The sequence below is a fragment of the Dromiciops gliroides genome, chromosome 6 (assembly GCF_019393635.1).
Source record: "Dromiciops gliroides isolate mDroGli1 chromosome 6, mDroGli1.pri, whole genome shotgun sequence".
Taxonomy (NCBI): Eukaryota; Metazoa; Chordata; class Mammalia; order Microbiotheria; family Microbiotheriidae; genus Dromiciops; species Dromiciops gliroides.
The window spans coordinates 207012520-207038980 of NC_057866.1; the positions used below are offsets into that span (position 1 = coordinate 207012520).

General features: G+C 41.8%; 1 protein-coding gene across 1 annotated transcript in view; it reads right to left on the minus strand.

Moving 5' to 3' along the window:
- Positions 1-12210, minus strand: part of DCTD (dCMP deaminase) — a 47266-nt gene extending 35056 nt beyond the window's left edge. Inside the window, exons 1-3 of the mRNA XM_043969687.1 lie at positions 12099-12210; positions 9573-9687; positions 7975-8110 (exon numbers count right to left, since the gene is read on the minus strand). Of these exons, the coding sequence (XP_043825622.1) occupies positions 7975-8110; positions 9573-9687; positions 12099-12121 (274 nt within the window). The 5' untranslated portion in view covers positions 12122-12210. The remainder of the gene's footprint in view (positions 1-7974; positions 8111-9572; positions 9688-12098) is intronic.
- Positions 12211-26461: the final 14251 nt, after the last annotated feature.

Genomic DNA, 26461 nt, shown 5'->3' on the forward strand with positions numbered 1-26461 from the left:
TCTAAGGACCCGGGAACAGGCCAGGCAAGTGAAGAATCTGATCCTCCTTAAATCATACCACCTGGGACTTCTGAAGCTTGGGATACTGCAGCCTGGAAACAGTGCCCCACTTTAAGGAGCTAAAAGGCAAGTCAAAGAAAGGCAAGATGAGCAGACAGAGAAAGGTGAGGACCATAGAAAGTTTCTTCAGTGACAAGGAAGACCAAGGGGCACCCTCAGAGGAAGCTGTCAATGTCAGGGCCCCTATATCTAAAGCTTCCAAGAAAAATATGAATTGGTCTCAGGCCATAGAGGTGCTCAAAAAGGACTTTGAAGATAAAGTTAGAGAGGTAGAGGAAAAATGGAAAGAGAAATGAGGGAGATACAGGAAAGACATGAGAAAAAAGTCAACAGCTTGAAAAGTCAAATGAAAAAGCTCTCTGATGAAAATAATTGCCTAAGAATTAGGATTGCACAAATGTAAGCCAATGACTTTATGAGAAACCAAGAAACAAAGCAAATCCAAATGAATAAAAAAAAACAGTGCAACGTGAAATATCTTCTGGGAAAAACTGCTGACCTGGAAAATACGTCCAAGAGAGATAATTTGAAAATTATTGGTCTACCTGAAAACCATGATCAAGGAAAGAGCTTAGACATCATCTTCCAAGATATTCTCAGGGAAAATTGCCCTGAAATTCTAGAAGAAGAAGCTAAAATAGAAATTGAAAGAATTCACTGATCACCTCCAGAAAGAGATCCCAAAAGGAAAACTCCTCGGAATATTATAGCCAAATTCCAGAGCTCTCAGGTCAAGGAGAAAATATTGCAAGCTGCCAAAAAGAAAGAATTCAAGTACTGTGGAGCCCCAGTCAGGATAGCACAAGATCTAGCAGCTTCTACATTAAAGGACCAGAGGGCAAAGGAATTGGGATTACAACCAAGAATCACCTACCCAGCAAAACTCAGCATTATCTTTCAGCGGAAAAAATGGGACTTTCATGAAAAAGAAGACTTTCAGGTATTCGTGATGAAAAGACCTGAATTGAATAGCAAATTTGACTTTCAAATACAAAACCCTAGAGAACTATAAAAAATTGGAGTTGGGGAACATACCTGGGGTCATACAGTGGGTGACTGTCTTGTGTCTGAGGCTGGATTTTGGCTGGGATCCCCCTGGGTCCAGGGGTGATGATTTGTCCACTGTGTCGCCTAGTTGCCCTATGATGACATCCTTAGGGTTAAATTGAGGAGTGAGGGGAATGCACTGGGGGAGGGGGAAGGACAGAGGTGAAATCCTACATGAAAGAAACAGGAAAAGGTTTATGAAGTGGGGGAAGAGATGGGGAGGAACAGGGCAGTAAATGAATTTTACACTCATCAGAAAAGGCTCAAAGACCTTAAACTCATCAGAGTTGGCTCAAGGAGGGACTAACACACACACACCCGACAGGGTAGAGTAATCTATTTAATCTAGGCAGTAAATGAGCCTAATACTCATCATAATTGGCTCAAAGACCTCAATCTCATCAGAATTGGCTCAAGGAGGGAATAATGTACACACTCAATTGGGTGGAGTAATCTCTCTAACCCTGCAGGAAAATAGGAGGGGAAGGGGATAAAGAGAGAGGGGCAAAAGAAGGAAGGGCAGAGTGGGGGAGGGGACAGACAGAAGCAAATCCCTTTTGAAGAGTGAAAGGATGAAAGAAGATGGATAATAGAATAATTATCATGGGGAAGGGAATAGGATGGAAGGGAAACAGTTAACAATCATAATCATGAAAAAGAAAAGGGGGGAAAATTGTACAAAAAAATATTTATCGCAACTCTGGGAGGAGGCTAAGAATTGAGAATCAAGGGAATGTCCATCAATTGAGGAATGATGGAAAAAGCTGTGCTATATGATTGTAGTGGAATGGTCTTGTGCTACAGGAAATGACAAACAGGATTATCTCAGAAAAACCTGGAAAGACTAATGAACATTGATGTATAGTGAAGTGAGCAGAGCTGGGAGGACATTGTGCAAAGTGACAGCAGTATTGTTCAATGAGCAATTGTGAATGACTTGACTACTCTCAGCAGTGCAATGATCCAAGACAATCCCAAGGAACTAATGAGGAAGCTTACTATCCACCCCCATAAAGAAGTGATAAAAAGAACACTTGTAGACTGTACATATATAACCTGGTTACGATCTTGTGGAGGGGGGAGGAAAGGGAGGGAGGGAGAAAAATTTGGAACTCTAAGTCTTATGAAAATGAATGTTGAAAACTACCCTTACATGTAACTAGAAAGAATAAAATAAATGTTTGTTGCTGAACTGAAAAAAAAAAAAAGATTTACAAAGTAGTTTCTTTAAAGAAGCCCTGGGGCAGCTAGGTGGCGCAGTAGATAGAGCACCGGCCTTGGAGTCAGGAGTACCTGAGTTCAAATCCGGCCTCAGTTGTGTGACCCTGGGCAAGTCACTTAACCCCAATTGCCTCACTAAAAAAAAAAAAAAGCCCTGCAAAATACTACAATGAATATCCTCCAAGTGAAGCTCGGAAAGATTATGGGATGCTCTTACAATCACATGACCAGTAAACAACCTTAATAGCTTGTATCTCTGTAATCACGTGTCATAATCTTAAAGAATTTAAGGTATGCAAGGAAAATGTCTTGTCTAAAGAGTATTCGAGGTTGGATTTTGTTCTATATAATCAAAAGATTTTTGAAAATCCTAAAGCAGTAGACCCAGTGGGATCTCTTTTCTGTGACTGTAAAGATGTGATATCCAATAAATAACCCATTCACTTTTCATGTTTTCATCAACAACATTCTCAATGCTTGCACAGACTATACAGGCTCTCCAAGACATGAACCCAGGTCTCCTTGGTTCCGAGTCTAACATCAAAACAGTCAAATACTGGGAGGATAATCTCCAAAGTCCCTTCCAGCTTTAGCTCTGTGACCCTCTGATCCACTTGTTTCCCAAGGGAACTGAAATTCCTTAAATATAACAAATATTAAGGAAAAAATTACCCAATTTGTAGCACTGCACTCACCTATTTAAAGTTTTAACATATCTTTATGTGTATTATGATGAAATACTATTTTTTTAAAAAGCCATTTAATAGGCTCTCACACTTTTATAGCACATCAACGGCTAAAGAAAACTGCAAATTCTAATGCTGCTATATAGAAACTGAATAATTAATAAGTGACAGGAAAGAGCTTTGAAAACCTAGAAGGGTTATACAGATGTGGAAAAATTACAGACAGGCAACCGGTGCCCCCAAACCCAACAACTAGGCAATAAAACAACAACACAAAACACTGAAAAACTGAAGAGCCAGACAAATGCTTGTATTTGTATTTTCCCTTCTACTCTTTGTACAGAAGATAGCTGGTAAACACTGCTCACAAAGCATGCTGTCAACACATACAAAGCCAGCGTCTTAATATACACAAAATCAGCTATTTCCAAGGTTGGGAAGGAGTTGACAGTCTGGACGACTCGGGACGACTCGAGGACCATTAATGGGAGGCGAAGCTTTACCTTCTGGGTGACTGCTACCAAGTCTGCCCCAGGCTCACTGTGATCGAAGAAGGCAGAGGGTCCCACCGGTGGAGTTCCTCAGTAACCAATGGGAAACGAGCATGTGGACAGGTGCCTGAACCACACAGAATCTCCCTTCTATTTGGTAACAACTGCTACTCGATTGCCACCAGGCACACCAGGGCCCAAGAGGGAATTAGGACTGAGGTCTTCTCACCATTCCAAAGCAGGGTTCAGACACAGGAGTGAATAAACTACCCCCTGGCAAGATTCTACCTGCTTGGTGAATAAATAATGACTTCGGTATCCACATGTGTTGACCCAGAATTTTGAAACAGTGACCTTTTTATGTCTAAAATGTACATATGGGACATGTCTGTATCACACACAGTTTGATTGTGTACGTACTCATACTCACCACTAATCCCTTCCTGTTCCCTACCATCAAGAACTTTTAAAAAATTATACTCAATTTTTTTTTTCAATTTTAGAGTTGAAGTGGAGATGGCTACTTTAGGCCCTTTTAAATGCCCATCTTTTTTGCACGGCCAGCCTGGGCTATTAAACTGGCCCTTTAAGCAAGCAAATTCCCCTAAAGAGAAAAGTGTCAGTTTGAAAATATTGGGTGTGCTTCGCAATGAGCCTTCTTCCCACATCTGCCCTTGGTGAGTTCAAGTCATACAGCACTGATTGGCAGACAGGGAATGATAGTTTATTCTTATTTTCATTACGATTTTTATCCCAGTTATCTAAAAGATCCTGCAGGGGCATGACTGCTGAGCTGCTCCCAGAGAAAGCCAGACTGGAAATGCCAGACTTGGAGTCAAGGGATCTGGATCAGACCCCCTTTGCCATATACTACCTATAAGACCTTGGAACATCTTTCTAGGCCTGTTTCCTCATCCGTAACATGAAATGACAAACGTCAAGTGTTCTGCAAACCTAAAAATGCCCTATAGAGGCAAGCTAATGCTGGCTACTTCTAGCTGTTAGTTAAGCTCTAAACTGCACCAAGACTTTTGGGACAGCCTGTGCTATTGTTGTTGTCATTACTGTTATTAATATTAGCATTACAGAAATATGTTTAATGTTATTATATATATATATATATATATATATATATATATATATATATATATATATATATATATATATCCTATATCAGATTACCTGCTGTCTAGGGGAGGGAGGGAAAAAAATTTGAAACTGTAAATCTCATCTAAACAAATGTTGAAAACTAAAAATAATTAATTAATTAATTAAAAAAATATTAGCATTAAAATGAGGGAATCACACCATATGACCTTGAAGGACCTCTTCCAGCTTTAGAGGCCTATGATGCTATGACCTTTGAGGTAGCACAGGGGATACAGGATAGATTTGGAGTTAGGAAGATCCGAGTTCCAATTCTAGCTGTGTGCCCGGGGCAGGTCACAACCTAAGTCTGTTACCCTAAAATGAGGATAATAATAACACTTAGCTCACATGGTTGCTGTTAGGATCAAGTAAGCCAAGATATGCAAAGTGCCTTTGCACACCTTGAAATGATGCATATAAATCCTTTATTGTTGTTTAGTCATTTTAGTCACATCTGACTCTTCGTGACCTATTTGGGGTTTTCTTGGCAAACATATTGCACTGGCTTGCCATTTCTTTCTCCAGTCCATTTTACTGATGAGGAAACTGAGGCAAACAGGAATGAGTTACCCAGAATCACACAGCTAGTAAGCGTCTGAGGTCAGTTTTGAATTCCAGTCTTCCTGCCTCTAGGCCTGGCGACTGTGCCACCTAGTTGCTATATAAATATTAGCTTTTAAATATAATGATCCAAGAGAACTCTGAAAGACTTACAATGAAAACTGCTATTCATCCCCAGAAAAAAAACTGATGGTGTCTGAATATAGATTGCTGTAACTTTATTTTTCTTGAGGTTTTTTTGGTCGTTTTCTTTTACAATATGATTGATATGGAAATGTTCTGCATGACTGCACATGTATGACCTATATATGTCGAATTGCTTGCCTTCTCGATGGTGGGGGGAGGGGAAGGAAGGGAGGGAGAGATTTGGAACTCAAAGTTTTAAAAACAAATGTTAAAAAAAGTTTTTGTATGTAATTGGGGAAAAATAAAATAGTATTTTTTAATTAAAAAAATAAACACTAGCTATTATCATTATTACTATTACTATTCTGCGAATGGGAGAGATGCTATAGAACTGGAGATAAGTAAGCGCTGTGAGATTTCAAATTTTAAAAAGGGAAGACTGTGAGGTGTTCAAACAAAAGGCCAGTGAACCTGAGGACCATTTCTGGCACAATTCCAGAATGCATTGTTACAGCGGTAGTTTGTGAGAACTCAGGAAGGGAAGCAGGGATCATTATAAGTCAGCATGGGTTCATTAAGAACAAGTCAATGCCAGACTAATCACATCTCCTCAGTGGATGGGTTCCGAGCCTGGCAGATCAAACATTCTGTGATATACCTGGATATGGACAAAGTTTCTCAGGCTTCCCCTGTGGACGAGACAGGTAGGTTAGGTAGGTGGATTTGCAGATGATTGAATGACCAGACGGGAAGAATGGTGATTAAACGGCTCAATGTCACCTTAGAGGGAAGCCCCTAGTGGAGTGGCCCCCCAGAGATCTATTCTCGGTCCTTTGGCCTTAAACATTTTTGTTAATGACTTAGAGAAAGGTATAGATGGCATGGTTAGCTAAAGTTAGAAATGAAAGGGAGCTCGCAGGGATAGCGAGCCCACTGAGTGACAGAATTGGGATTCAGAAAGATCTTAAAAGGCTAGAACTGTGGACCAAATGTAATAAGATGAAATCTAATAGGGATAAATGCTTAAAAAAAAATAAATAAACCCTTGAACCTGGGTTCAAAAAATCAGCCCCACAGTATGGGAGAGATGTGACTAGACAACAGTTCCCGTAAAAAGGACCTCAGAAGGTAAGTGAACTGAAGATGTCTGATGATGACAACCAACAAAGCGAATGTAATTTTAGGCCACAATAACAAAAGGACAGTCATACAGGGCAAGAGCAGTAATTTTCCTTAAGTGCAGATCCGACCATGTGACTTCTCTACTCCATCAACTCCAGGGGGCTGTTGCCTCCCAGAGAAGAGATAAGCTTCTCTGTTTAGCTTTTTAAGCCTTGCCTTACCTGTACAGTTCTCCCTCCCAGGCTGTCATCCAGACCAACTGGCCTCCCACGGCACACTTGTCTCCCATTTCTCAGGGCCTTTGTGATGGGCATCCATCATCCCTGAAATGCACTCCACCCCTAACCCTGCCTCACAAAGGTCCCACCTTCCTTTAAGATTATATTGTTGTTGTTCAATCATTTTTCAGTCATGTATGACTCTTTGTCACCCCACTAGGCAAAGACAATGGAATGGTTTGCCATTTCCTTCTCCTTTTGACAGATGAGGAAACTGAGGCAAACAGGGTTAAGTGACTTGTCCAGGGTCACACAGCTAGTAAATGTCTGAGGTCGTATTTGAATTCAGATCATCTAGGTGCTCTATCCACTGCACCACCTCAAATCTCAGGTGTGCTACTTAACAGCCAAGTGACCTTGGACAAGTCACTTACTATTTCTGTGTAGCAGGTTCCTCATTTATAAAATCGGGGGAGAAGGTTCCATTCAACAAACTGTTACGCTTCTTCTCACTCTATATCTGTGGCCTTATAAACTTGTAAAGAGTCTTCAATGGCTCTCTGTTTACCTACTAAATAAGGTCCAAACTGTATAACCTAGCATTCAAAGCCTTCTACAATCTGATAGCTCTTTACTCATCTCATATTGCTCACCTTCATCCTACCCAAACTTTCCCTGTACAGAGGAAGGTGACTAGTTCAGTCTTGGAGAGGTCAGGAGGCAGAAGTGGCACACCCAGGTAGCTAAGGTTCAGTGCACAGTTATAAAGTAACAGAAGACACCTGCATACGATACAGAACAGCGATTGGCCATCTCCATGTTCTCCCCTATCCCGGGTATGTCATTTCACCTCTATGGTTGAGCTCAGCTAGTTTTTAAGGCTTCCTAACTAGGAGAAGTGCCCCGGCCGGGAGGCCACCTCACCCCTTTTCTCAGCATTTCCAATAGTACTGAAATGGACCAAGACGGCAGAGAGGATTTTCTCCCATCATTTCTGAATGTTTGTGTGGCTTTCGTTCCCTGCAGGCAAACTCTAGCAGTGTCCCTGGCTCTGTCTGTATAGCCCGAGCAGCAGTTAGTCAATGAAATTTACCGAGTGCCCATCCATGTGTGTACAGCGGAGCCCCGGATGAAGCATCCTCCTCTCCCTCCATCCGCTGGAACTTGAGGGATAGATAGGATCAGAAGATTCAAGTATTTTAATAGGACTTCAGATTTCTGACTGGCCTTCCTATTTAATAACAGATCTGAGCTGGAACACATTTGTAACAGAGATTAGGGAATGTTCCATACCGTAGGGGTACTTCGTGTCCAGTTTACTCTCCGCCGTCCTCCTCCAGGGAAGCAAGTCATCACTGCACCCATTGGGCATCCCATTATATCCAATTCCAACAATTTTGTTTTCTGCATTGACGATGCAAGCCCCAACCTAAGTAGGAGGAAAAACAAAAACAAAAACAAAGCCAAAGCCAAATGGTTTCAATTCAATTTGATAAGCAGACTTAGAATCAGGAAGGCCTGGGTTCAAATCCTACTTTTGACATTTACTCACTTGTGTGACCTGAAACAATTACTTAAGCTCTTTAAGTCTCAGTTTCAAATATCAACATATAATGGAGCTTGCACATGTTCAAATACTATATTAATGGTCACTAGTATTATTATTATTGCTTCATAAAGGTGCTGTGAAAAACCTAGCCAGTTACCAGCCTAGCAAGGGCTCTTAAAAAATATTAGCATTGAGTTAACAACAGTGGATAAAAAAAATAGTTAACATTTATATACCCTTTACTAATGTGTCAGGCCCTGTGCTAAGCACATTGCAATTATTATCTCATTTGATCCTAGGAGGTAGGTACAATTATTATCCCCATTTTAAAGATGAGGAAACTGAGGGGGGGCTAGGTGGGGAAGTGGATAAAGCACCGGCCCTGGATTCAGGAGCACCTGAGTTCAAATCCGGCCTCAGACACTTGACATGTACTAGCTGTGTGACCCTGGGCGAGTCACTTAACCCCCATTGCCCCATAAAATAAATAAATAAATAAGATGAGGAAACTTAGGCAGGCAGCAGTTAAGTAGCTTGCCCGGGGTCATACAGCTAATAAATGTCTGAGGCTGGATTTGAACTCAGGTGTTCTAGACTCTAGACCCAGCATTCCATCCACCACAACAAAGATATGGATCTCTGAATGGATTCAGAGATGAATAACACATGGGTTCTACCTCAAGGAGTTTACAATCCAGTAGACAGTAAGAGAGTTAATAATGATACTGAAAAAAAAAATAACAATAATGATACTGAAAGGTATATCATAGTTATAGACCTGGCCTCAGACTTGAGTTCCAGTCCCATCTCAGGCATACACTAGTTACATGAGAAACAGAAAGTAATATGAGAGTCCACAAAAGAGATCACTTGATTTATCATTCCCATTATAAGCAGAGATATTTAATGGAACCAGAAATACAATTAAGTCCAATGCCATTGAAGTGGAAGACTTCCTAGGGTGCCCTATCTCGTTAGAATGAGATTTTTATATTCTCTGTATCTGTATCCCCTATCCCTAGCACAGTGCCTCACACATAGCAAGTGTTTAATAAATGTTTCTTGATAGGCTGATTGATTACCCATTCCTCAATCCTGCCCCAATCATTCAACACAGCCTTTCAACAAATTCCTGCTGCAATGAGGCAGTTAACTGAAGAATCAAACAATGTACTTGGGCAGCGAACTGTAAGAGAAGAAATAAAACTGGGAACACAGAGACAGCAGATTTATCCTAAATCTTAAAATTAATGGTTAGTCTACTAAGTTTTCCCTTTTCGGCCATTAATGCATTTATGTGCATCTCTGTGTGAATTACACTCTGTGAAACAGTCTTTCTTACCTGGGAATTTGGATCTTTGCTCCTCTGGGCCGATAAAAAGGCCACAGCCATGAAGTACTCGGGCCATTCCAAATAGTCGTCCCGTTTTTTACAAGTTGTTTCACTCTGGCTCAAGCTGCAGGAACAACAAAAATAACACAGTGATGATGATGATAAAGAAGAAATTTAAAAGCCCAGAGTCATTTTGGTCAACAGCCCCACCTAGGTGGCGCCATAGTGCACAGAGTGCTAGGCCTAGAGTCAGCAAGACTCATCTTCAGAGTTGGACACAACTGAAATGACTGAACAACCCATGGAACACTTCTCTTTAGAAGGAACTTAACACCAGCCCTGGACTCAGGAGGACCTGAGTACAAATCTGGCCTTAAGACACTTGACACTTACTAGCTGTGTGACCCTGGGCAAGTCACTTAACCCTCATTGCCCTGGGGAGAAAAAAAAAGTAATTTAAGCAATTTACAACAGCCAGAGATGATACAGTAATCAGTGCAAGGGAGGAGTCAGATTTGCCACTCTAGCTGTATGACCTTGGGCAAGTCACCTCACTGTGACTCAATTTCCTCATTTGTAAGATTAATAAAATCTAATCTACAGCTTGGTGGTATGGTAGATAGAGCATTAGGCCTGGAGTCATAAATACCTGAGTTCAAATCCAGCCTCAGACACTAACTAGCTGTGTGATGGTGGGCAAGTCACCCTCTCTGCCTCAGTTTCCTCATCCATAAAACAGTGATCAAATGAGATAATAATTGTAAAGCACTTTAAAAGCACAGTACCTGGCACATAGTAAGTGCTATATATACAAATGTTAGCTGTTATTATTATAATACTTTTTCAAGAACTGTATGATTTAAAGCACTCTGAAGAACATAAATTGCTATGGGAAATGAAGTTATTATTATACTGCTAACAAGAAAATGAAGAGCTTCCTTTATAGACTCAGCAACACAGTAAGGGTTTAATAAATGTGTGCTGACTGATAGTAGCGTGAATCTAAATGGGCTAACACTCATGAAAAGGGACCAAAAACTTCAGCTCCTGGAAGGTTGTCGAGGAAAAGGGGCCAGCCCTCAAAAGAACCCATTGGAACCGGTCTGTGCTCAAAGTACCAGACTTGGCAGAGAAGTCAAGTGGAAACCACAGAGATGTGGTCTGGGAGGGGGAGGGCCTTCCACAACCTTTGTTTGTAGTTACATATAACCCTATGGCGTGGTGGGGTGAGTTGGGGACCAGAGTGGACAAGACCTGGGTTCCAATCCCGCCTCTGACATTTATTCCCCTTGGAGATCTGAGCCAAGTCCCTTAAGTTCTGGGTCTGTTTTCCTCGGCTGTACCTCCCTCATGGGACTGTTTGAGGTTGAGATGAGACAATGTATGTAAAACACCCTGCAAACATTCAAGAGCTATATATAAATCTCAGTCACTATTATTACTGTTTCATGAATGTGCAGTGAAAAAGAAAACTAAGCAGCATCCAGTCGAGCAATGGCACTTAAAAATACCAGCATGAAAAAACTAACTCCTCCAGCAAAGAAGCCAAGGACCATCGTCCAACAGACCGCAAGCCAGGAATCCTTTTCATTCCAGCTCAATGCGTGGTACACAGCAGGCATTTAATAAATGCTTGGTTTGGGGGGGATTGATTTTCCATGTGCCCTCCACCATCGATCCTTTCCCCAAGGACCCTCATCAGGGCTGGTTAATACTGACAAGAAACGGAAACGAATCGGGGCAGAAAGAGTGGGGGTGAGTTATTCTGAATTCAGATCAGACTTTTTTTTCTTTTTATACTTTTAACAGGGAATGTATCAAGTTTATATACAGTTTCTCTATTCCAAGGCTTCCCTAGGTATAATGGCTAGTGCACTGGACTTAGAATTAAGGATCTGTGTTCAAATCCTGGCTTTTTAAAACGGGAATGATATCCACTAGCAAGGAGGGTTGTTTGAAGAATCAAAGGAGAACTCAGGAAAGGCGGTGATCAAGCTAAATAAAGGCATCATTAGTTAGGTGGTGATTACTGTTGCTATTGTTGTGATGATGATGGGAGTTGGGGCAGCGGAATCTCGGAGTTAGCTCTCCGCTACTCAGGCCACTCCAGGGGCCACACTGCTACACCCCCCTCCTCCTTTGGGGTTGGGGGGCGCTCCACACACTCCGGTGTCAAAGTGCCAGACGCTCCCAAAGCCCGCGCCTTCCCTCCGCGGGGGGTCTGGAGGGGGGAACTTGACAATGACGCCCCGGGAGACCCCGGGCCCGGACCTCAGGGGTGCTTCCAGCCGGGCGCCAGCCTAGGAGCCCGGAGTCCGGGGCGCGGGACCCCCGGAGCGCAGGGGGCGCTGCGGGGCGGGGCGGGGCGGGGGAGGAGGAATAAGGCAAAGGAGTAGAGAAAAGAGGAGATGGGGGAGGGGAAGGGGGAAGAGGAGGGGAGGGGGAAGAGGAGACAGGAGAGCAGGAGGAAGAAAGAAGGGGAGGAGCAGCAGGAGGAGGAGGAAGAAGGGGAGCACGGCGGCGAGCAGAGCGTACCCTCCGAGCTGGTCCCCGTTCATCTTCTCGCCGCAGCTGCAGCCGCCTCTCGCCTCCACGCGGGGCCAACAAAAGCGGGAAGAGGAGGGGCCGGGGGCGGGGCCTGCGCGCACGTGGTCGGCTGCCCGCGCGCGCTCGCCGGCCCGGGCCCGCCTCCCCGCGCCCTCCCCCACCCCGTCCTCGCGCCGAGCCGCCGCCCCGGTTTGCAAACCCGCGCAAATGTCTCCAAAACTACCGCCGCCCCTCCTGCGTTCTGCCCCTCTCCCACCTCGCCCCAGGCTGGATGCAAAGGAGCAGGGGGCGCTGGGGACGCCTTGGTCCGCCTCCGAGCAAAAAAAAAAAAAAAAAAAAAAAAGGGGGGGGGGGTACAAAGTTGTGAACAGAGCTGAAGTACGAGCGCAGCCCCCAACCCCTCCTGCGAATAGCATTTCGCCTTCCAGCCCATTTGCAGGGGCTTCCACGAGCCCGGCCCACGGGCTTCTGCGCGCACGAGGGAAAACACGCGCGTCCGCGCCTCGGGGCTCCCTACCCCCCCCACCCGCCCTCTCTGGCTCAGCTTCTGCCCGTGTCTCTCTCTCTAGCTCTGCCTACCTCATTTCTAGGTCTATTCCGGGACTTTCTGGGCCAAGGTTCCAGTTTTCTGGAGCGCTGGTCAGTGGACGGAGAAGACTGGCGTGTCCGTGTCATTCTTTTAATTACAGTCTTTATTTTGCATGAAACCACGCGCGGCTTTTGCGCCCTCCGCGATGAAAAGAAAACCAGGATGGATGCTGAGTGCAAATTAGATGAGAAGAATGAAGGAGAGTGGGGGATAACTATAGGAAATGGCCCCAGAAAGCCAAAGATGTGTGTTCCCCGATTCTGTTAGCGTTCTGAATGAGAGGAAAGTAATACCTGCTGCTTCTGAAATTTACTGGAATTTGATGGGCGTCCCAGCTTTGTCACCCGTTAGCTATGTGACCTCCGGTGAGCCAATTAACCTCACCAAACCTTAGGGTCTTCCTCTGTAACCTAAAAAGGTTGCATTTTACTTTTTTTTTTTAAGTCCTAAGACAAAAGGCTGAGTAGGACACTTAGAAGTTGGTTCATAGACCAGCATGACCTTGGTTCTGTGACCAAAAGTATTTTAACTCTCTGGACCTCAGTTTCCTTGTCTATAAAATGAGAAGAGAAATAGGATGGGGGGCGGGGGGGGGGAGCGAAGAAGGAAGATTAAGAGGAGGAGGAAGTCTTAATCTATTATCCTGTGAAGTTTTGATTTTCGTGACCCACACCCCGGGTCTCAAAACTACTAGTCCTCCAATAACTGCCCCACCCAATCCGATGTCTTATCTATACAGGTCTCATGGCCCCTATTCACCGATAAGCTCCGTGTAGACCACGTCTTACCAAGTTTTGTTATTCCCCCAGTGCCTAGTACCATGCTTTGAACAGGGTCAGGGCTTCATAAATGTCTGCCAAGTCGAATTAAATTGAACATTGGCATAGGCACAATAAAATGACAAAAGAATTCCTTTCCCTTTTGTGGCGGGTGAGTGCGCTGTCAGCAATCAATAAGTAATAAATACTGTAGTAATCATGAGTCCTGATCTGTGCATCACACATGCGAGCTACTAATCCAAACAAAAGCTTGTTAACTATATTAATTTAGTCCAACGGAGGAAGAATGATAGGAATGAGCAGTTGGCTGCTCTCTCATTTCTCACAACAGCAGACACATCGTTCTTTCTCTCCGTGGTCCAGCCTGTGGATTCAGTAATTAAATTATATACTGCTCTTGATAGATGCCGGGAAAGCAAAAGGAAAAGGACTTCTTTAAATATAGATTTTATTCTTTATTCCCTTGATAAAACTCAGGCTCAAATGAACAGCCTAGGTAAATTTGGTTATTTCTCATGTCAAGTATGAGCTCTCTTAGATGTCTACTTTTATATGTCATTGCAAACAAAACTGATTGTGAAAAATTGTTGAATTCTTAGCCTACCCATTCATTCCCCAAACTTCTCTGGGTCATCTTAGATTCATTCCTTTTCTCCCAACCATACTTGCTACCCTAATAACATCACCAATTCCCAGAACTGTAACTAGAAACTCCGACACCTGGAGCAGTTTCAGCTGGGGGGGGGGGGGGGTTCATCCTAGTCAGGAATTCTTGACCTTCTTTTGTGTGGTGAATTCCTTTGGCCATCAGGTGAAGCTTATATAAGGACTCCTTTTCAGAATAATGTTTTTAAATGCACAAAATACATAAAAGTGCAAAGAAATATCAATTATATAAAATACAGTTATTTATTTAAAAAATGCTTTTAAGTTCATGGACTCCAGGTTGAGAACCCTGGAGACAAGTCATATCATAAGCAATGTTCCATACCCATAGTCCTCTTGCTTCTTGCTGTGTGCTCTCATTTTCTCTCTCTCTCTCTCTCTCTCTCTCTCTCTCTCTCTCTCTCTCTCTCTCTCTCTCTCTCTCTCTCTCTCTCTCTCTCTCTCTCTCTCTCTCTCTCTTTGCTGGGCAATTGGGTTAAGTGACTTGCCCAGGGTCACACAGCTAGTAAGTGTCAAGTGTCTGAGGCCAGATTTGAACTCAGGTCCTCCTGAATCCAGGGCTGGTCCTTTATCCACTGTGCCACCTAACTGCCCCTTTGCCCTTCATTCTCAAAGAGGATCAAGACATCAGGGAGGTGATGTCATGACTTGCAGTGAATTGGGTTTAAGTGATGGAGGGCTGTGCAAAGTCACCAGCCTCACTGTCCCCTCAAAGCCATCTGGGTCCAGTGGCAAGATATACATCAGGACAACTGAAGATGGCCCCGGATGTTTGAGGTAATCGGGGTTAAGTGACTTATCCAGGGTCACATAGCTAGTAAGTGTCAAGTATCTGAAACCAGATTTGAACTCAAGTCATCCTGACCCCAGGGCCAATCCTCTAGCCACTGCACCACCTAGCTGCGCCCCCATAGTTCTCTACCTCTACAAAGAAGGAGAGAGGTACAAGAGCCAGCTTTCTCATACATATGTGATGTTATAGGCCTGGGTACCTCATTTGAATGGCCCTGGGTACCCCAGAAGTTTTGTGGGGTAAATCAAAAGAACCTCCTTCAGAAACTAAAACAAAAACAAAAAAAACCACCAAAAAAACCCCAAAAGGCAACTAAACCAAAGGACAGACACGCCTAAAGAGAAACGGCACAGAATCGGGACTGAGCTAGCTCCAGGACCACCACCCTTCATTCCAGGCACCCCAACCCTCAGGAAGATAAGATTAGGTGTGGCTGCTGCCTTTGTAGCATGAGGAGGACAGAGATGGCTTGAGAGATTCAGAGCTGCCCCTCATTCAACTTCCCCCAGCCACCACCAGTGGGGGATGGTCCTCCCCCAATAAGGGAACATTCCACAGTCAGATGATCACCCCAATCAGTCCTCTAAAAAAGTACCTGCCTGTCTCCTGCAGGAGGAGATCGGTATCTCAGAGCCACACCTCTGTGCCATGTCTTCTCGCCATGAGAAGTCCAAGGATTTCTCTCCTGGTTTCCTTTCCCTAGCCCCTAAATAAACTATTATTTTATTCTAATTGGATTTGTGTGCAAGAGGGTGTAATTCTTTAAAAAGGAATTCCTAAGAACCCCAACCCCTATCCCAAACCCCTACCCAAACCTCCATTTATTTCCCCATAACATGTGGCAATAAAAGAAACTTTCAGGAAAATACCCTGAGCAAATCTCAAAGGCCAGTTGTGTTCAGGGAACAATGATGAGGCTGACTTGGCTAGAGTGGAATGTATAGGAGGACAAAGCATTCCACATACTAGGCAATTAACAGATGCTTATTGATTGGCTGAGGAGTTTTGCGGTAGGGGTTGCTTAAACATAAGACGATTTACCAATTAGCTTGGCTTGACATAAGTAATAAATATTGTTTCTTTAGATCTGATCACTAAACAATACTGAGGGACTCCAGTTTATTTGTTTCAACACTTTTCATTTGGACCCTTAATTCCACCCTGACTCCATCTTTCTGAGTCCTGATTGTGCTGTGCAATGTATTAACTGTCCCTCCTAGTTTTGTGTCATTTGCAAATGAGCTAAGCATTCCATCTGGGTAACTAGGTGGCACAGTGGAGAGAGTGCCATGCCTGAAGTCAGGAAGACCTGAGCTCAAAGATGGCCTCAGACACTAGCTGTGTGACCCTGGGCAAGTCACTTAACCCTGTTTGTCTCAGTTCCTCCTCTGTAAGATGATTTGGAGAAGGAAGTGGCCAATCACTCCAGTATCTTTGCCAAGAAATGGGGTCACAAAGAGTCAGACACAACTGAAACAACTGAACAGTAACAAGAAGCACTCCATCTAGAACTTCATCTAATTCTTAGTCATTCTTAGAATGTGATTCTTTAGTTGATAAAGGACTGAACAAGATAAGATGGAGGAAAAAACCCTGAAGCCCATCATTAGAAGCCTCCCTACCCTGTGATCAACATAGATCTTGGAGAAGGAATATTTAACCAGTCTGACTGTAATATCAAACAGCCTATATTTCTCCATTTGTCCACAAGAATGTCATGAGAGACTGTCAAATACCTTGTTGAAAAGCAAGCACCTGAGTGTTACAGCATTTCCTTCATCCACCAGTCATTGTCAGAAAAGGAAATGAGGACATTTTGCCATTAATTTTTTACATTTTTTTGTTGGGCAAAATGACAGATCCTTACAGAGAGATGGATGTCTGTGCTATTAGAAAACACCCTCTGATTCTGTGATATATGTTTGGTGCCAATTTAACTTTTTAAAAGCACATCTTGGTAAGAAGTACTCTCCAAAAACAACTTTCACAATTGTCTATTGACTAGCATGGTATAAACAAACCGATGAGAAGTAACAACTATGCCCATGACTGGACTGTCAGCTTCTGAGGGAAAAGGTAACGTCTTCTTTTTCTTCTTTGGCTGCAGTTGGATGAATATTTATTGCTGGTTTGATTCATTAAGTCATCACTTCTATGCAAGAACAAAATGTAATCCTTAATGGTATCTTTTTTTGTTTTTTGTTTGTTTTTTTGTGAGGCAATTGGGGTTAAGTGACTTGCCCAAGGTCACACAGCTAGTAAGTGTTAAGTGTCTGAGGTCGGATTTGAACTCAGGTCCTCCTGAATCCAGGGCCGGTGCTCTATACACTGCACCACCTAGATGCCCCATTAATGGTATCTTTTTTTTCTTTTCTTTTCTTTTCTTTTTTGTTTGTTTTTTTTACATATAAGGTATTTTATTTTTTCCGTTACATGTAAAGATAGTTCTCAACTTTTGTTTATACAAGCTTTACAATTTCAGATTTTTCTCCCTCCCTCCCCTTCCTCCCCCCTCCCCTAGACAGCAGGTAATCTGATATAGGTTATATCTATATATCTATATACATATACATATATATATATATACACACACATATATATATCCATAATAACATTAATCCTGTTATAAGAGAAAAAAATCAGGGCAGTAATGCAAAACCTCAAAATAGAAAAAAAAAACAACAGCACCCAAAACAAAAGAAATAGTATGGTTCAATCAGCATCTATACTCCACTTTTTTTTTTTCCTTGGATTTGGAGATCCTCTTCTATCATGAGTTCCCTGGAACTCTTCTGTGCCATTGCATTGGTGAGAAGAATATAGTCCATCGCAGTAGGTCAACACTCAATGTTGATGATACTGTGTACAATGTTCTTCTGGTTCTGCTCATCTCACTCATCATCAGCTCACGTAAGACCCTCCAGGTTTCTCTAACTCCTCCTGCTCATCATTTCTTACAGCACAATAGTATTCCATTGTATTCATATACCACAACTTGTCCAGCCATTCCCCAATTGATGGGCACCCTCTCAACTTCCAATTCCTTGCTACCACGTAAAGAACAGCTATAAATATTTTTGTACATGTGGGTCCCTTTCCCCTTTCCATGATTTCTTTGAGAAAAAGACCTAAAAGTGGAATTGCTGGGTCAAAGGGTATGCACAGCTTTATCGCCCTTTGGGCATAATTCCAAATTGCTCTCCAGAATGGTTGGATCAGTTCACAGCTCCACCAACAATGAATTAGTGTTCCAATTTTCCCACAGCTTCTCCAACATTTATTATCTTCTTTTTTTGTCATTTTAGCCAATCTGATAGGTGTCAGGTGGTACCTCAGAGTTGTTTTAATTTGCATCTCTCTAATCATTAGAGATTTAGAGCATTTTTTCATATGGGAATAGATAGCTTTGGTTTCTTCATCAGAAAACTGCCTGTTCATATCCTTTGACCATTTCTCAATTGGGGAATGACTTGGACATTAATGGTATCTTGATTTAGGAGTCTACCTGTTCTTTTTAGCTCCGGAACAGCTAATTTTTAAACTACTATTTTTTTGTTTTTATTTTTGGTGAGGCAATTGGGGTTAAGTGACTTGCCCAGGGTCACACAGCTAGTAAGTGTCAAATGTCTGAGTCCAAATTTGAACTCAGGTGCAGGGCTTGTGCTCTATCCACTGCGCCACCTAGCTGCCCCTAAACTTCTATTTTCAAAATTTCTAAACTTATGTTCTAGGTTCAAAATGCTTCCTTTCCCCTTTGCCAAGCCCTAGTTATTACTTTGAAATACAAGTCAACCTTGGTCTAAACACAGTCATTTAGCCCAAGTGCATATTATCACATCTATTTATGCATGGCATTGACAGAGTTGTATGTCCAAGGCTTTGTTTTAAGCAAATAGAATCCCACTGCCTCCGTTCGCTACTGCAACCATAAAATGACAGAAACTCCTTGTTACCCCAGTCAGTCCAGTAAATGTTATAATCAAACAGCTGCAAATCATTAGAGTCAACATAGCTTTTTAATAGTTACGTGACTCAACTTAAGGGCAAAGTGAGAATAAAGCTAGCATTTACATAGTGCCTTAAGGTTTGCAAAGCACTTTACATATGTCATTTCAGGCTATCATCATCATCATTACCATTCCCACTTTACAGATGAGAAAACTAAGGCTGAGAGGGATTAAGTGATTTGTTTAGGGGTGACAAAGCTAAGTGTGAGACAGGATTCAAACTCAGGTCTTCCTGACTCCAATTTCAATATTCTATCCACTGTTCCACCTAGCAGCTTTTATAATAATAGCTAATGATAACCAGGATTTATCAAGGGCTTTAGGGTCTGCAAAATTATTTTTATTATTATTTTTTGGTGAGGCAGTTGGGGTTAAATGACTTCCCGAAAGTCACACAGCTAGTTAAGTGTCAAGTGTCTGAGGTTAGATTTGAACTCAGGTCCTCCTGAATCCAGGGCTGGTGCTCTATCCACTGCACCACCTAGCTGCCCAGTCTGCAAAATTCTTTATTTTATATTACATAATCTTATTTTCATATTATAATTTTCACTTATAATGTTATGTTATATTATATTATCTCATTTGATCTTCACAACAATATATGATGTAGATGTTCTTTATCCCCATTTTATATATGAGGAAACTGAGACCCACAGAGGTTAAATTATTTGCTCATTGTCCCAGTAAGAAGTCTAACAAGAGTGTGCTTGTAAATATTTAACAACTGGCTCTCTGAAAAAGAAAAGGGGGGAGGGGAGAAAAAAAGGAGAAATTTACATGATGACTTTATTATATATTTAAAAGGAATAGCAAGTTGTACATAATGGATTAGCAGATTCGTGTACAATCATCTTTTTTTATTATTATTCTATGTTATGAGAATGCTTGTTTTATTCAACAAATTGAAAATAAAACACAAACATTTTTTAAAAGAAAGAAATGTAAGCTTGGCACACTTTTCAGCTTAATCTGCATCGTAAACATTTTCTCCATCATTTTTTTAAGTATGGAACAGTGGTGTCAAACTCCCTGCAGGATGACTTAGAAAACCACATATTAATATTATCTGTGTTTTGTTGTATTTGTGTTTATTTTGTTAAATATTTCCCAGTTACATGTTAATCTAGCTGAATCTGTATCCTCTTGGGTTACAGTTGGCATGCAGCTCAGGTTGTGCTTAACACCTGTGGTTTAGCCAGTCAACAAAATAATAAATCAAGCCCCAGGTTGAAGAGATTTCTGGGGTGTACATGCTCACACTGAAAATTTAACAAACTGTGTTAGCTGGCTCCAAGGTGTCCTTGATTCCACACCACCTACTACCACCTCTAGGCAGTTCCCTAAGCACATAGGACTGGGGACTGAAATCATGAGGGGAGAAAAAGACAGTGTGACCTTGAGTTTGTAATTTAACTTTTCTGGGCCCCAACTGCCTTATCTGTAAAATGCAGGGTTTGAATGGTCCTTCCTCTAATGGTCCTTTCATGGACTAAAAATGGAGTAGGCAGGAGGGGTCCAGGTAGAGTTCTCAAGAAAGAACAAAGGACAAATGGGCCCTGGGAAAAGGAAGTCAGTCACAACAGCTATTCCAAAACCAAGCTGGAGAATGAGTGTGTAGTGGGTGGAGGTGAACACACAATGATAAGAAGCACTTGACACATTTCTCAACAAAACTAGAGGTTTTGTTATTTTACAATGGCCATCATGCCTGTGGCCTGGAACATTTACCTTTTTTTCTCTTTCTTCCTTGCTTCCTTCCTTTCTTTCTCTTTCTTTCTTCCTTCCTTCCTTCCTTTCTCCCTTCCTTCCTCCTTCCTTTCTCCCTTCTTTCCTCCTTCCTTCCTTCCTTCCTTCCTTCCTTTCTTTCACAGGGCAATAAGGGTTAAGTGAATTGTCCAGGGTCACACAGCTAGTAAGTGTCAAGTGTCTGTGGCTGGATTTGAACTCAGGTCCTCCTGAATCCAAAACATTTACCTTTTTGTTTTGTTTTGTTTTGCAGGGCAATGAGGGTTAAGTGACTTGCCCAAGGTCACACAGCTAGTAAGTGTCAAGTGTCTGAGGCTGGATTTGAACTCAGGTACTTCTGAATCCAGGGCCAGTGCTTTATTCACTGCACCACCTAGCTGCCCCCAACATTTACTTTTTAAATGCAAAGGAGAGCCTATTTATGTTGGCCAAAATGTCCGGCAAACCATCTTCATGGAGACTGGAAAGAAGTCTGGATTGTCTTGCAATCAGAAGCAACCTGGGTTAGAACCCATCTCTGCTTCACCTGCTGAGCTTTCTCATTGATAAAATGCAGATAATAAGGCCCTTAGCATCTACCTTACCTCAAAGTCTTTTGTGACAATGTAAAAGAGTGAACATACAACTTGAATGAAAAAATAGAAAAGCATTATTAGGTGCTTCTGATGTTCAAAGCACTGTGTTAAACACTAGGAATACAAATAGAAAAGCAGAGACAATACCTGATCTCAAGGAACTGAGAGAAATTATTATTAATAACCAAGGATTTGGGGAGATCCAGAGTCCCCCCTGTTTCTCTAGTCCTCATTTCAAAGTTAAGTCTCTTGGAAGGACATTACTAATCATGAGATTGGATTAATTTTCTTAACAATCTTGTTCAGACCCTACCCAGGTGGGGAATCCACTGTGGTCTACTCAGGTTTGGGTGGGGATAAATTATTTTAATAGATTGCCTGGCTAGTAACTTAGAAGTAAATGACATAACCAAAGTTCATTAGAGGGGCAGCTAGATGGCGCAGTGGATAGAGCACCGGCCCTGGAGTCAGTAGTACCTGAGTTCAAGTCTGGCCTCAGACGCTTAACACTTACTAGCTGTGTGACCCTGGGCAAGTCACTTAACCCCAACTGCCTCACAAAAAAAAAAAAAAAAAAAAAAAAAGTTCATTAGAATAAGTCCAACCAACTCATTGTAATATTCTTACTCTGTTAGAAACTCAGCTAACAAATCCTCTGTTGGAGAGTTGTGAAAAGATCCAACTATTCTGGAGTGCAATTTGGAATTATGCCCAAAGGGCTATAGAACTGTACATAACCTTTGATCCAGCAATACCACTGCTGGGTTTATATCCCAAAGACATCCCCAAAAAGAGAAAAAAGACTTATTTGTACAAAAATATTTATAGCAGCTCTTTTTGTGGTGGCTAAGAACTGGAAATCAAAGGAATGCCCATCAATTGGGGAATAACCAAACAAACTGTGATATATGATGGTGAAGGAATATTATTGTGCTATAAGAAATGACAAGCAGGATCACTTCAGAAAGACCTGGAAAGACATGTATGAAGTGATGTATAGTGAAGTGAGAAGAACCAAGAGAACATTGTATACAGCGATAGCAATATTGTTTGATGAAGAACTGTGAATGACTTGATTGTTAACAGAAATACAATGATCCAAGACAATCTCAAAGGAGTATTGATGAAACATACTATCCACCTTCAAAGAAAGAACTGATATTGATGGAACAGACTGAAGCATGCAATTTTTCACTTTCTTTCATTTTTTTCCTTTTAATCAAATTTCCTTGTACAAAATGACAAATATGGTAATGTTTTGCATAATCGTACATGTATAACCCATATCTGATTGTTTGCTACCTGGGGGAGGGGAGAGGGGAGGGAGGGAAAGAAGGATAAAAATTGGAACCCAAAGCTATAAATAAAGATGTTTATTAAAAAATTTTTAAAAAGCAGAAGAGTCAACTATTCTAAAAAAAGGGAAAAAAGGAAACTCAGCTAATAGCTGTTGTAGTGTTGTAACTCAAGTGTTGTGGCTCAAATAATCCAAGTAGGCAGCAACCAGATTGTACCAAATCAACCAATCACATTGCACCAAGTGTTAACCAATCACATTTACTATCCCTCATTTACATATAGTATTGACCAATCAGGTTGCACCAAGGAATTTAAAACTAAACTTACTTTCTGTTCTTAAGGCTCTGAGAAAAGTCCAAACATCGTCTTTTCTCTCATAACCAATCAGAGTTGATTGCCACCCTCTGCAACACCCACCTTTCTAAGGGCATTTGAGTCCACTGGCCATGATTGTCTTTGGCATTCAAGAGTGCCACTGACCTCTTTTTATTAAAAATTCTGGCATTATTAATAAAATGATCAATTACCCAGAAATTATGTCTCTCAGACTTTTTAAATGCCACAGAACTCCTATTTTAACGATAGAAGACAACCAATATAAGCTGCAAAACTAATTTCAGCTACAAATCAGATGAAAAGATCCATAGGGAGCAGCAGCAAAGCAGATAATAATGCTTTTTCCTTTCCTTTTTTTTTTTTTTTTTTTTTTAGCATTGGGGTTAAGTGACTTGCCCAGGTTCACACAGCTACTAAGTAACAGAGACTGGATTTGAACCCAGGTCCTCCTGACTCTAGGGCCAGTACTCTATCCCCTGCACCACTTAACTCCCCCAATTCTTCTTCTTTAATATTGTTTCCAATGGTACAATCATATCTGTTTCTGATGCCTCACCATTCAACACTGCCAAGGAATTTGGTGGAGAGGACTTTCTTTTCAAGGTCCTCAGCAGCCATGATTGCTGAGGAGTTGCAGCCTCAGGCATCTGCAGAAGCAGTTGCTGGGTTATCATCTCCATATCAGTGGCTCCCTTAGGATGATGGCAATAGGGTCTGGGCTGGAAGCAGGGCAGATGCTCATGAGGGCATTTCCATTCCTGGGGCTCTTGGGCTCACCTACCCATCAGCAGTAGTTGGTCAGTGTTTGTTTGGTGTCAGTAGTGGGCCCCTTCTACACAAGGGTTGCTTCCTTCAACGACGGCTGTGTCAAAGTAGGGTGGGTGTTGTGGGGGATGCTGCTATTTTTGTCGGAGGGGAGGTGATAGCTATGGTTTCCAAAAATGGAAGGCCCATTAAAGGTCATCTGTTTCAAAGCCCTCATTTTGCAGATGAGGCAGTTGGGGTCCAGAAAAACTAAATGACATGCCCAAGGTCACTGGCAGTAAGTAGCAGTCAGGTTTTGAATCCAAGTTCTCTGGATAGAGTCTAAAACCTAAAATGCTTTTCATGATGACGCCATGTTGCTTCTCCTGTCATTTTATATACAATATTTACTTTATCCCGAGCTTTTCAGGAGAGTCTACTGCCTAAAGAAAGCCACCCCATGTATGTATAAACAAAATCTGGTATATCTTTTGGTCATGAAATTAGGGAATGGCACTTTTTAAAATCCCTGTTCTGTTTTGTATCTGCCTCTTTGTTCTTCCCCTCAGCAAATCTATCACAATTTGATCATTAAAACATCAGTGCTTGTAAGACTGAGTTTCAAATGTGGAGATTAGAAGAAAGCTTTGTTAGAAGCATACTGTCATTACCCCGAATTCTCCTCCATGTCAGGAAATGGCCCAGTTGGCTTCGTATATCACCTGGCAAGTTTTTGCTCTACAGATCTGAACTTGTAGCCTTTTTTCATCCATGACTCTGATTGACTCTCATGGAAATTACATGTGTAGGATCAAACCTAAAAAAAAAAAATCGTGTAAAATGTAAATCTAAAAAAAAAAAAACAGGCAATTTTCTTGTGCCATTTTCTATTTCCGTGTAAGTTACTGGGTGCCAATCATTCTTCCTTTTTAAAATTCAGATTTGTCAAGCAGCATGTAAGCTTTCAATGTCGTACAAGAAAAGATAATGCCTCATGTGGAACAGTCACTCACGTTGGTTCTATGAAAGTGCCTACCCAATGTGAATTTATCAGATAGCTGGTTTTATAGAAATATTAACTATCTCATTAAATTATATCCTCTACTATGGGGTCATCGAGGAGTCTACTGAAGGGTAATCAACAAGGGATTAAAGTTCTGTTTAGGGCGCTCTTTATTGACATACAGAATTACCAGTCGTTTTGCAGGGTGTATTTTAACTGATTTAGCAAGGTGACTGCCCAAGAAATCACTACAAATGAAAGCAGCTATTAAATTGCATTTGTATGCTAACAGCTATCATAACCTACTTGACATGTCCTGCAGGCCATCAACTAACTGGTAAGCGCCTTGCTGCTGACTTTGGTGTGTGAAATAAAGAAACATTCTGGTTGCAGTGTACAGTGTGTTTTCCAGGGCAGTAACCTGCTATTGTTGTCATTACATTGAAAATGAATATTTAGGGGGCAGCTAGGTGACGCAGTAGATAGAACACTGACCCTGGATTCAGGAGGACCTGAATTCAAATCCAGCCTCAGACACTTGACACTTACTAGCTGTGTGACCCTGGGCAAGTCACTTAACCCTCATTGCCCTGCCCCCCCCAAAAAAGAAAAAAAAAAGAATATTTATAGGTGTCATTGGTAGCCAGGGGCCCCCTCTCCCCAAAAGGGGCCCTAGCTCTGGGTTCTGGGCCTGTGGTCTTCCTGGGGATGGGTCTGGCCTCTAAAAATCAGAGGTCATGCCTTTTTTCATACTCTTTGGTGTAATATGCCCTCATCCAGAATTATTTGAGGAAAACATCTTTTAAAAAAAAGTACTAGTGTTCTATTTTTTCCAATTAAAGGTAAAGACACTTTTCAACATTTCTGATTTTGAGTAGCAAATTTTTCTCCCTTCCTCCCCACCTCCCCTCCCCAAGACAGCAAGCAATCTGATATAGGTTATATATGTGCAATAATGTAAAATATATCATCATAATAGTCATGTTATGACAGAAGAAACAGAACCAAAGGAAAAAAACACGGAAAAAAAGGGAGAAAATTGTATGCTTCAATTTGCATTCAAACTCCATCAGTTCCTTCTGGATGTGGGTGACATTTTTCATCATGAGTCTTTTGCAATTGTCTTGGAACATTGTATTGCTGAGAAGATAATCACACAATGTTGCTGTCTTGTACAATGTTCTCCTGGTTCTGCTTACTTCACTCAGCATCAGTTCATGTAACTGAAATCTGCCTGTTCATCATTTCTTTTTTCTTTCTTTCTTTCTTTTTTGGGGGGTGGGGCAATGAGGGTTAAGTGACTTGCCCAGGGTCATACAGCTAGCACGTGTCAAGTGTCTGAGGTCAGATTTGAACTCAGGTCTTCCTGAATCCAGGGCTGGTGCTTTATCCACTATGACACCTAGCTGCCCCCTTTTCTTTATTTCTTTTTTTTAAATGTAATAAACATTTTTATTTATACTTTGGGGTTCCAATTTTTACCCCTCCATCCCTCCCCTCTTCCCCACTCCCTGAGACATTAAGCAATCAGATACTATTCATCATTTCTTATAGCACAATAATATTCTATTACATTAATGTACCAGAACTTGTTCAGTCATTCCGCAATTGACGGGCATCCCCTCAATTTCCAGTTCTTTGCCACCACAAAGATTGCTGCTATAAATATTTTTGTACATGTGGGTCCTTTCCCCCTTTTTATGATATTTTGGGGATATAGACCTAGTAGTGGATCAAAGAGTATGCACAGTTTGATTGCCCTTTGGGCATAGTCCAGGAAACATCCTTAAACAAGATTCGGGTTGGCTCATGAC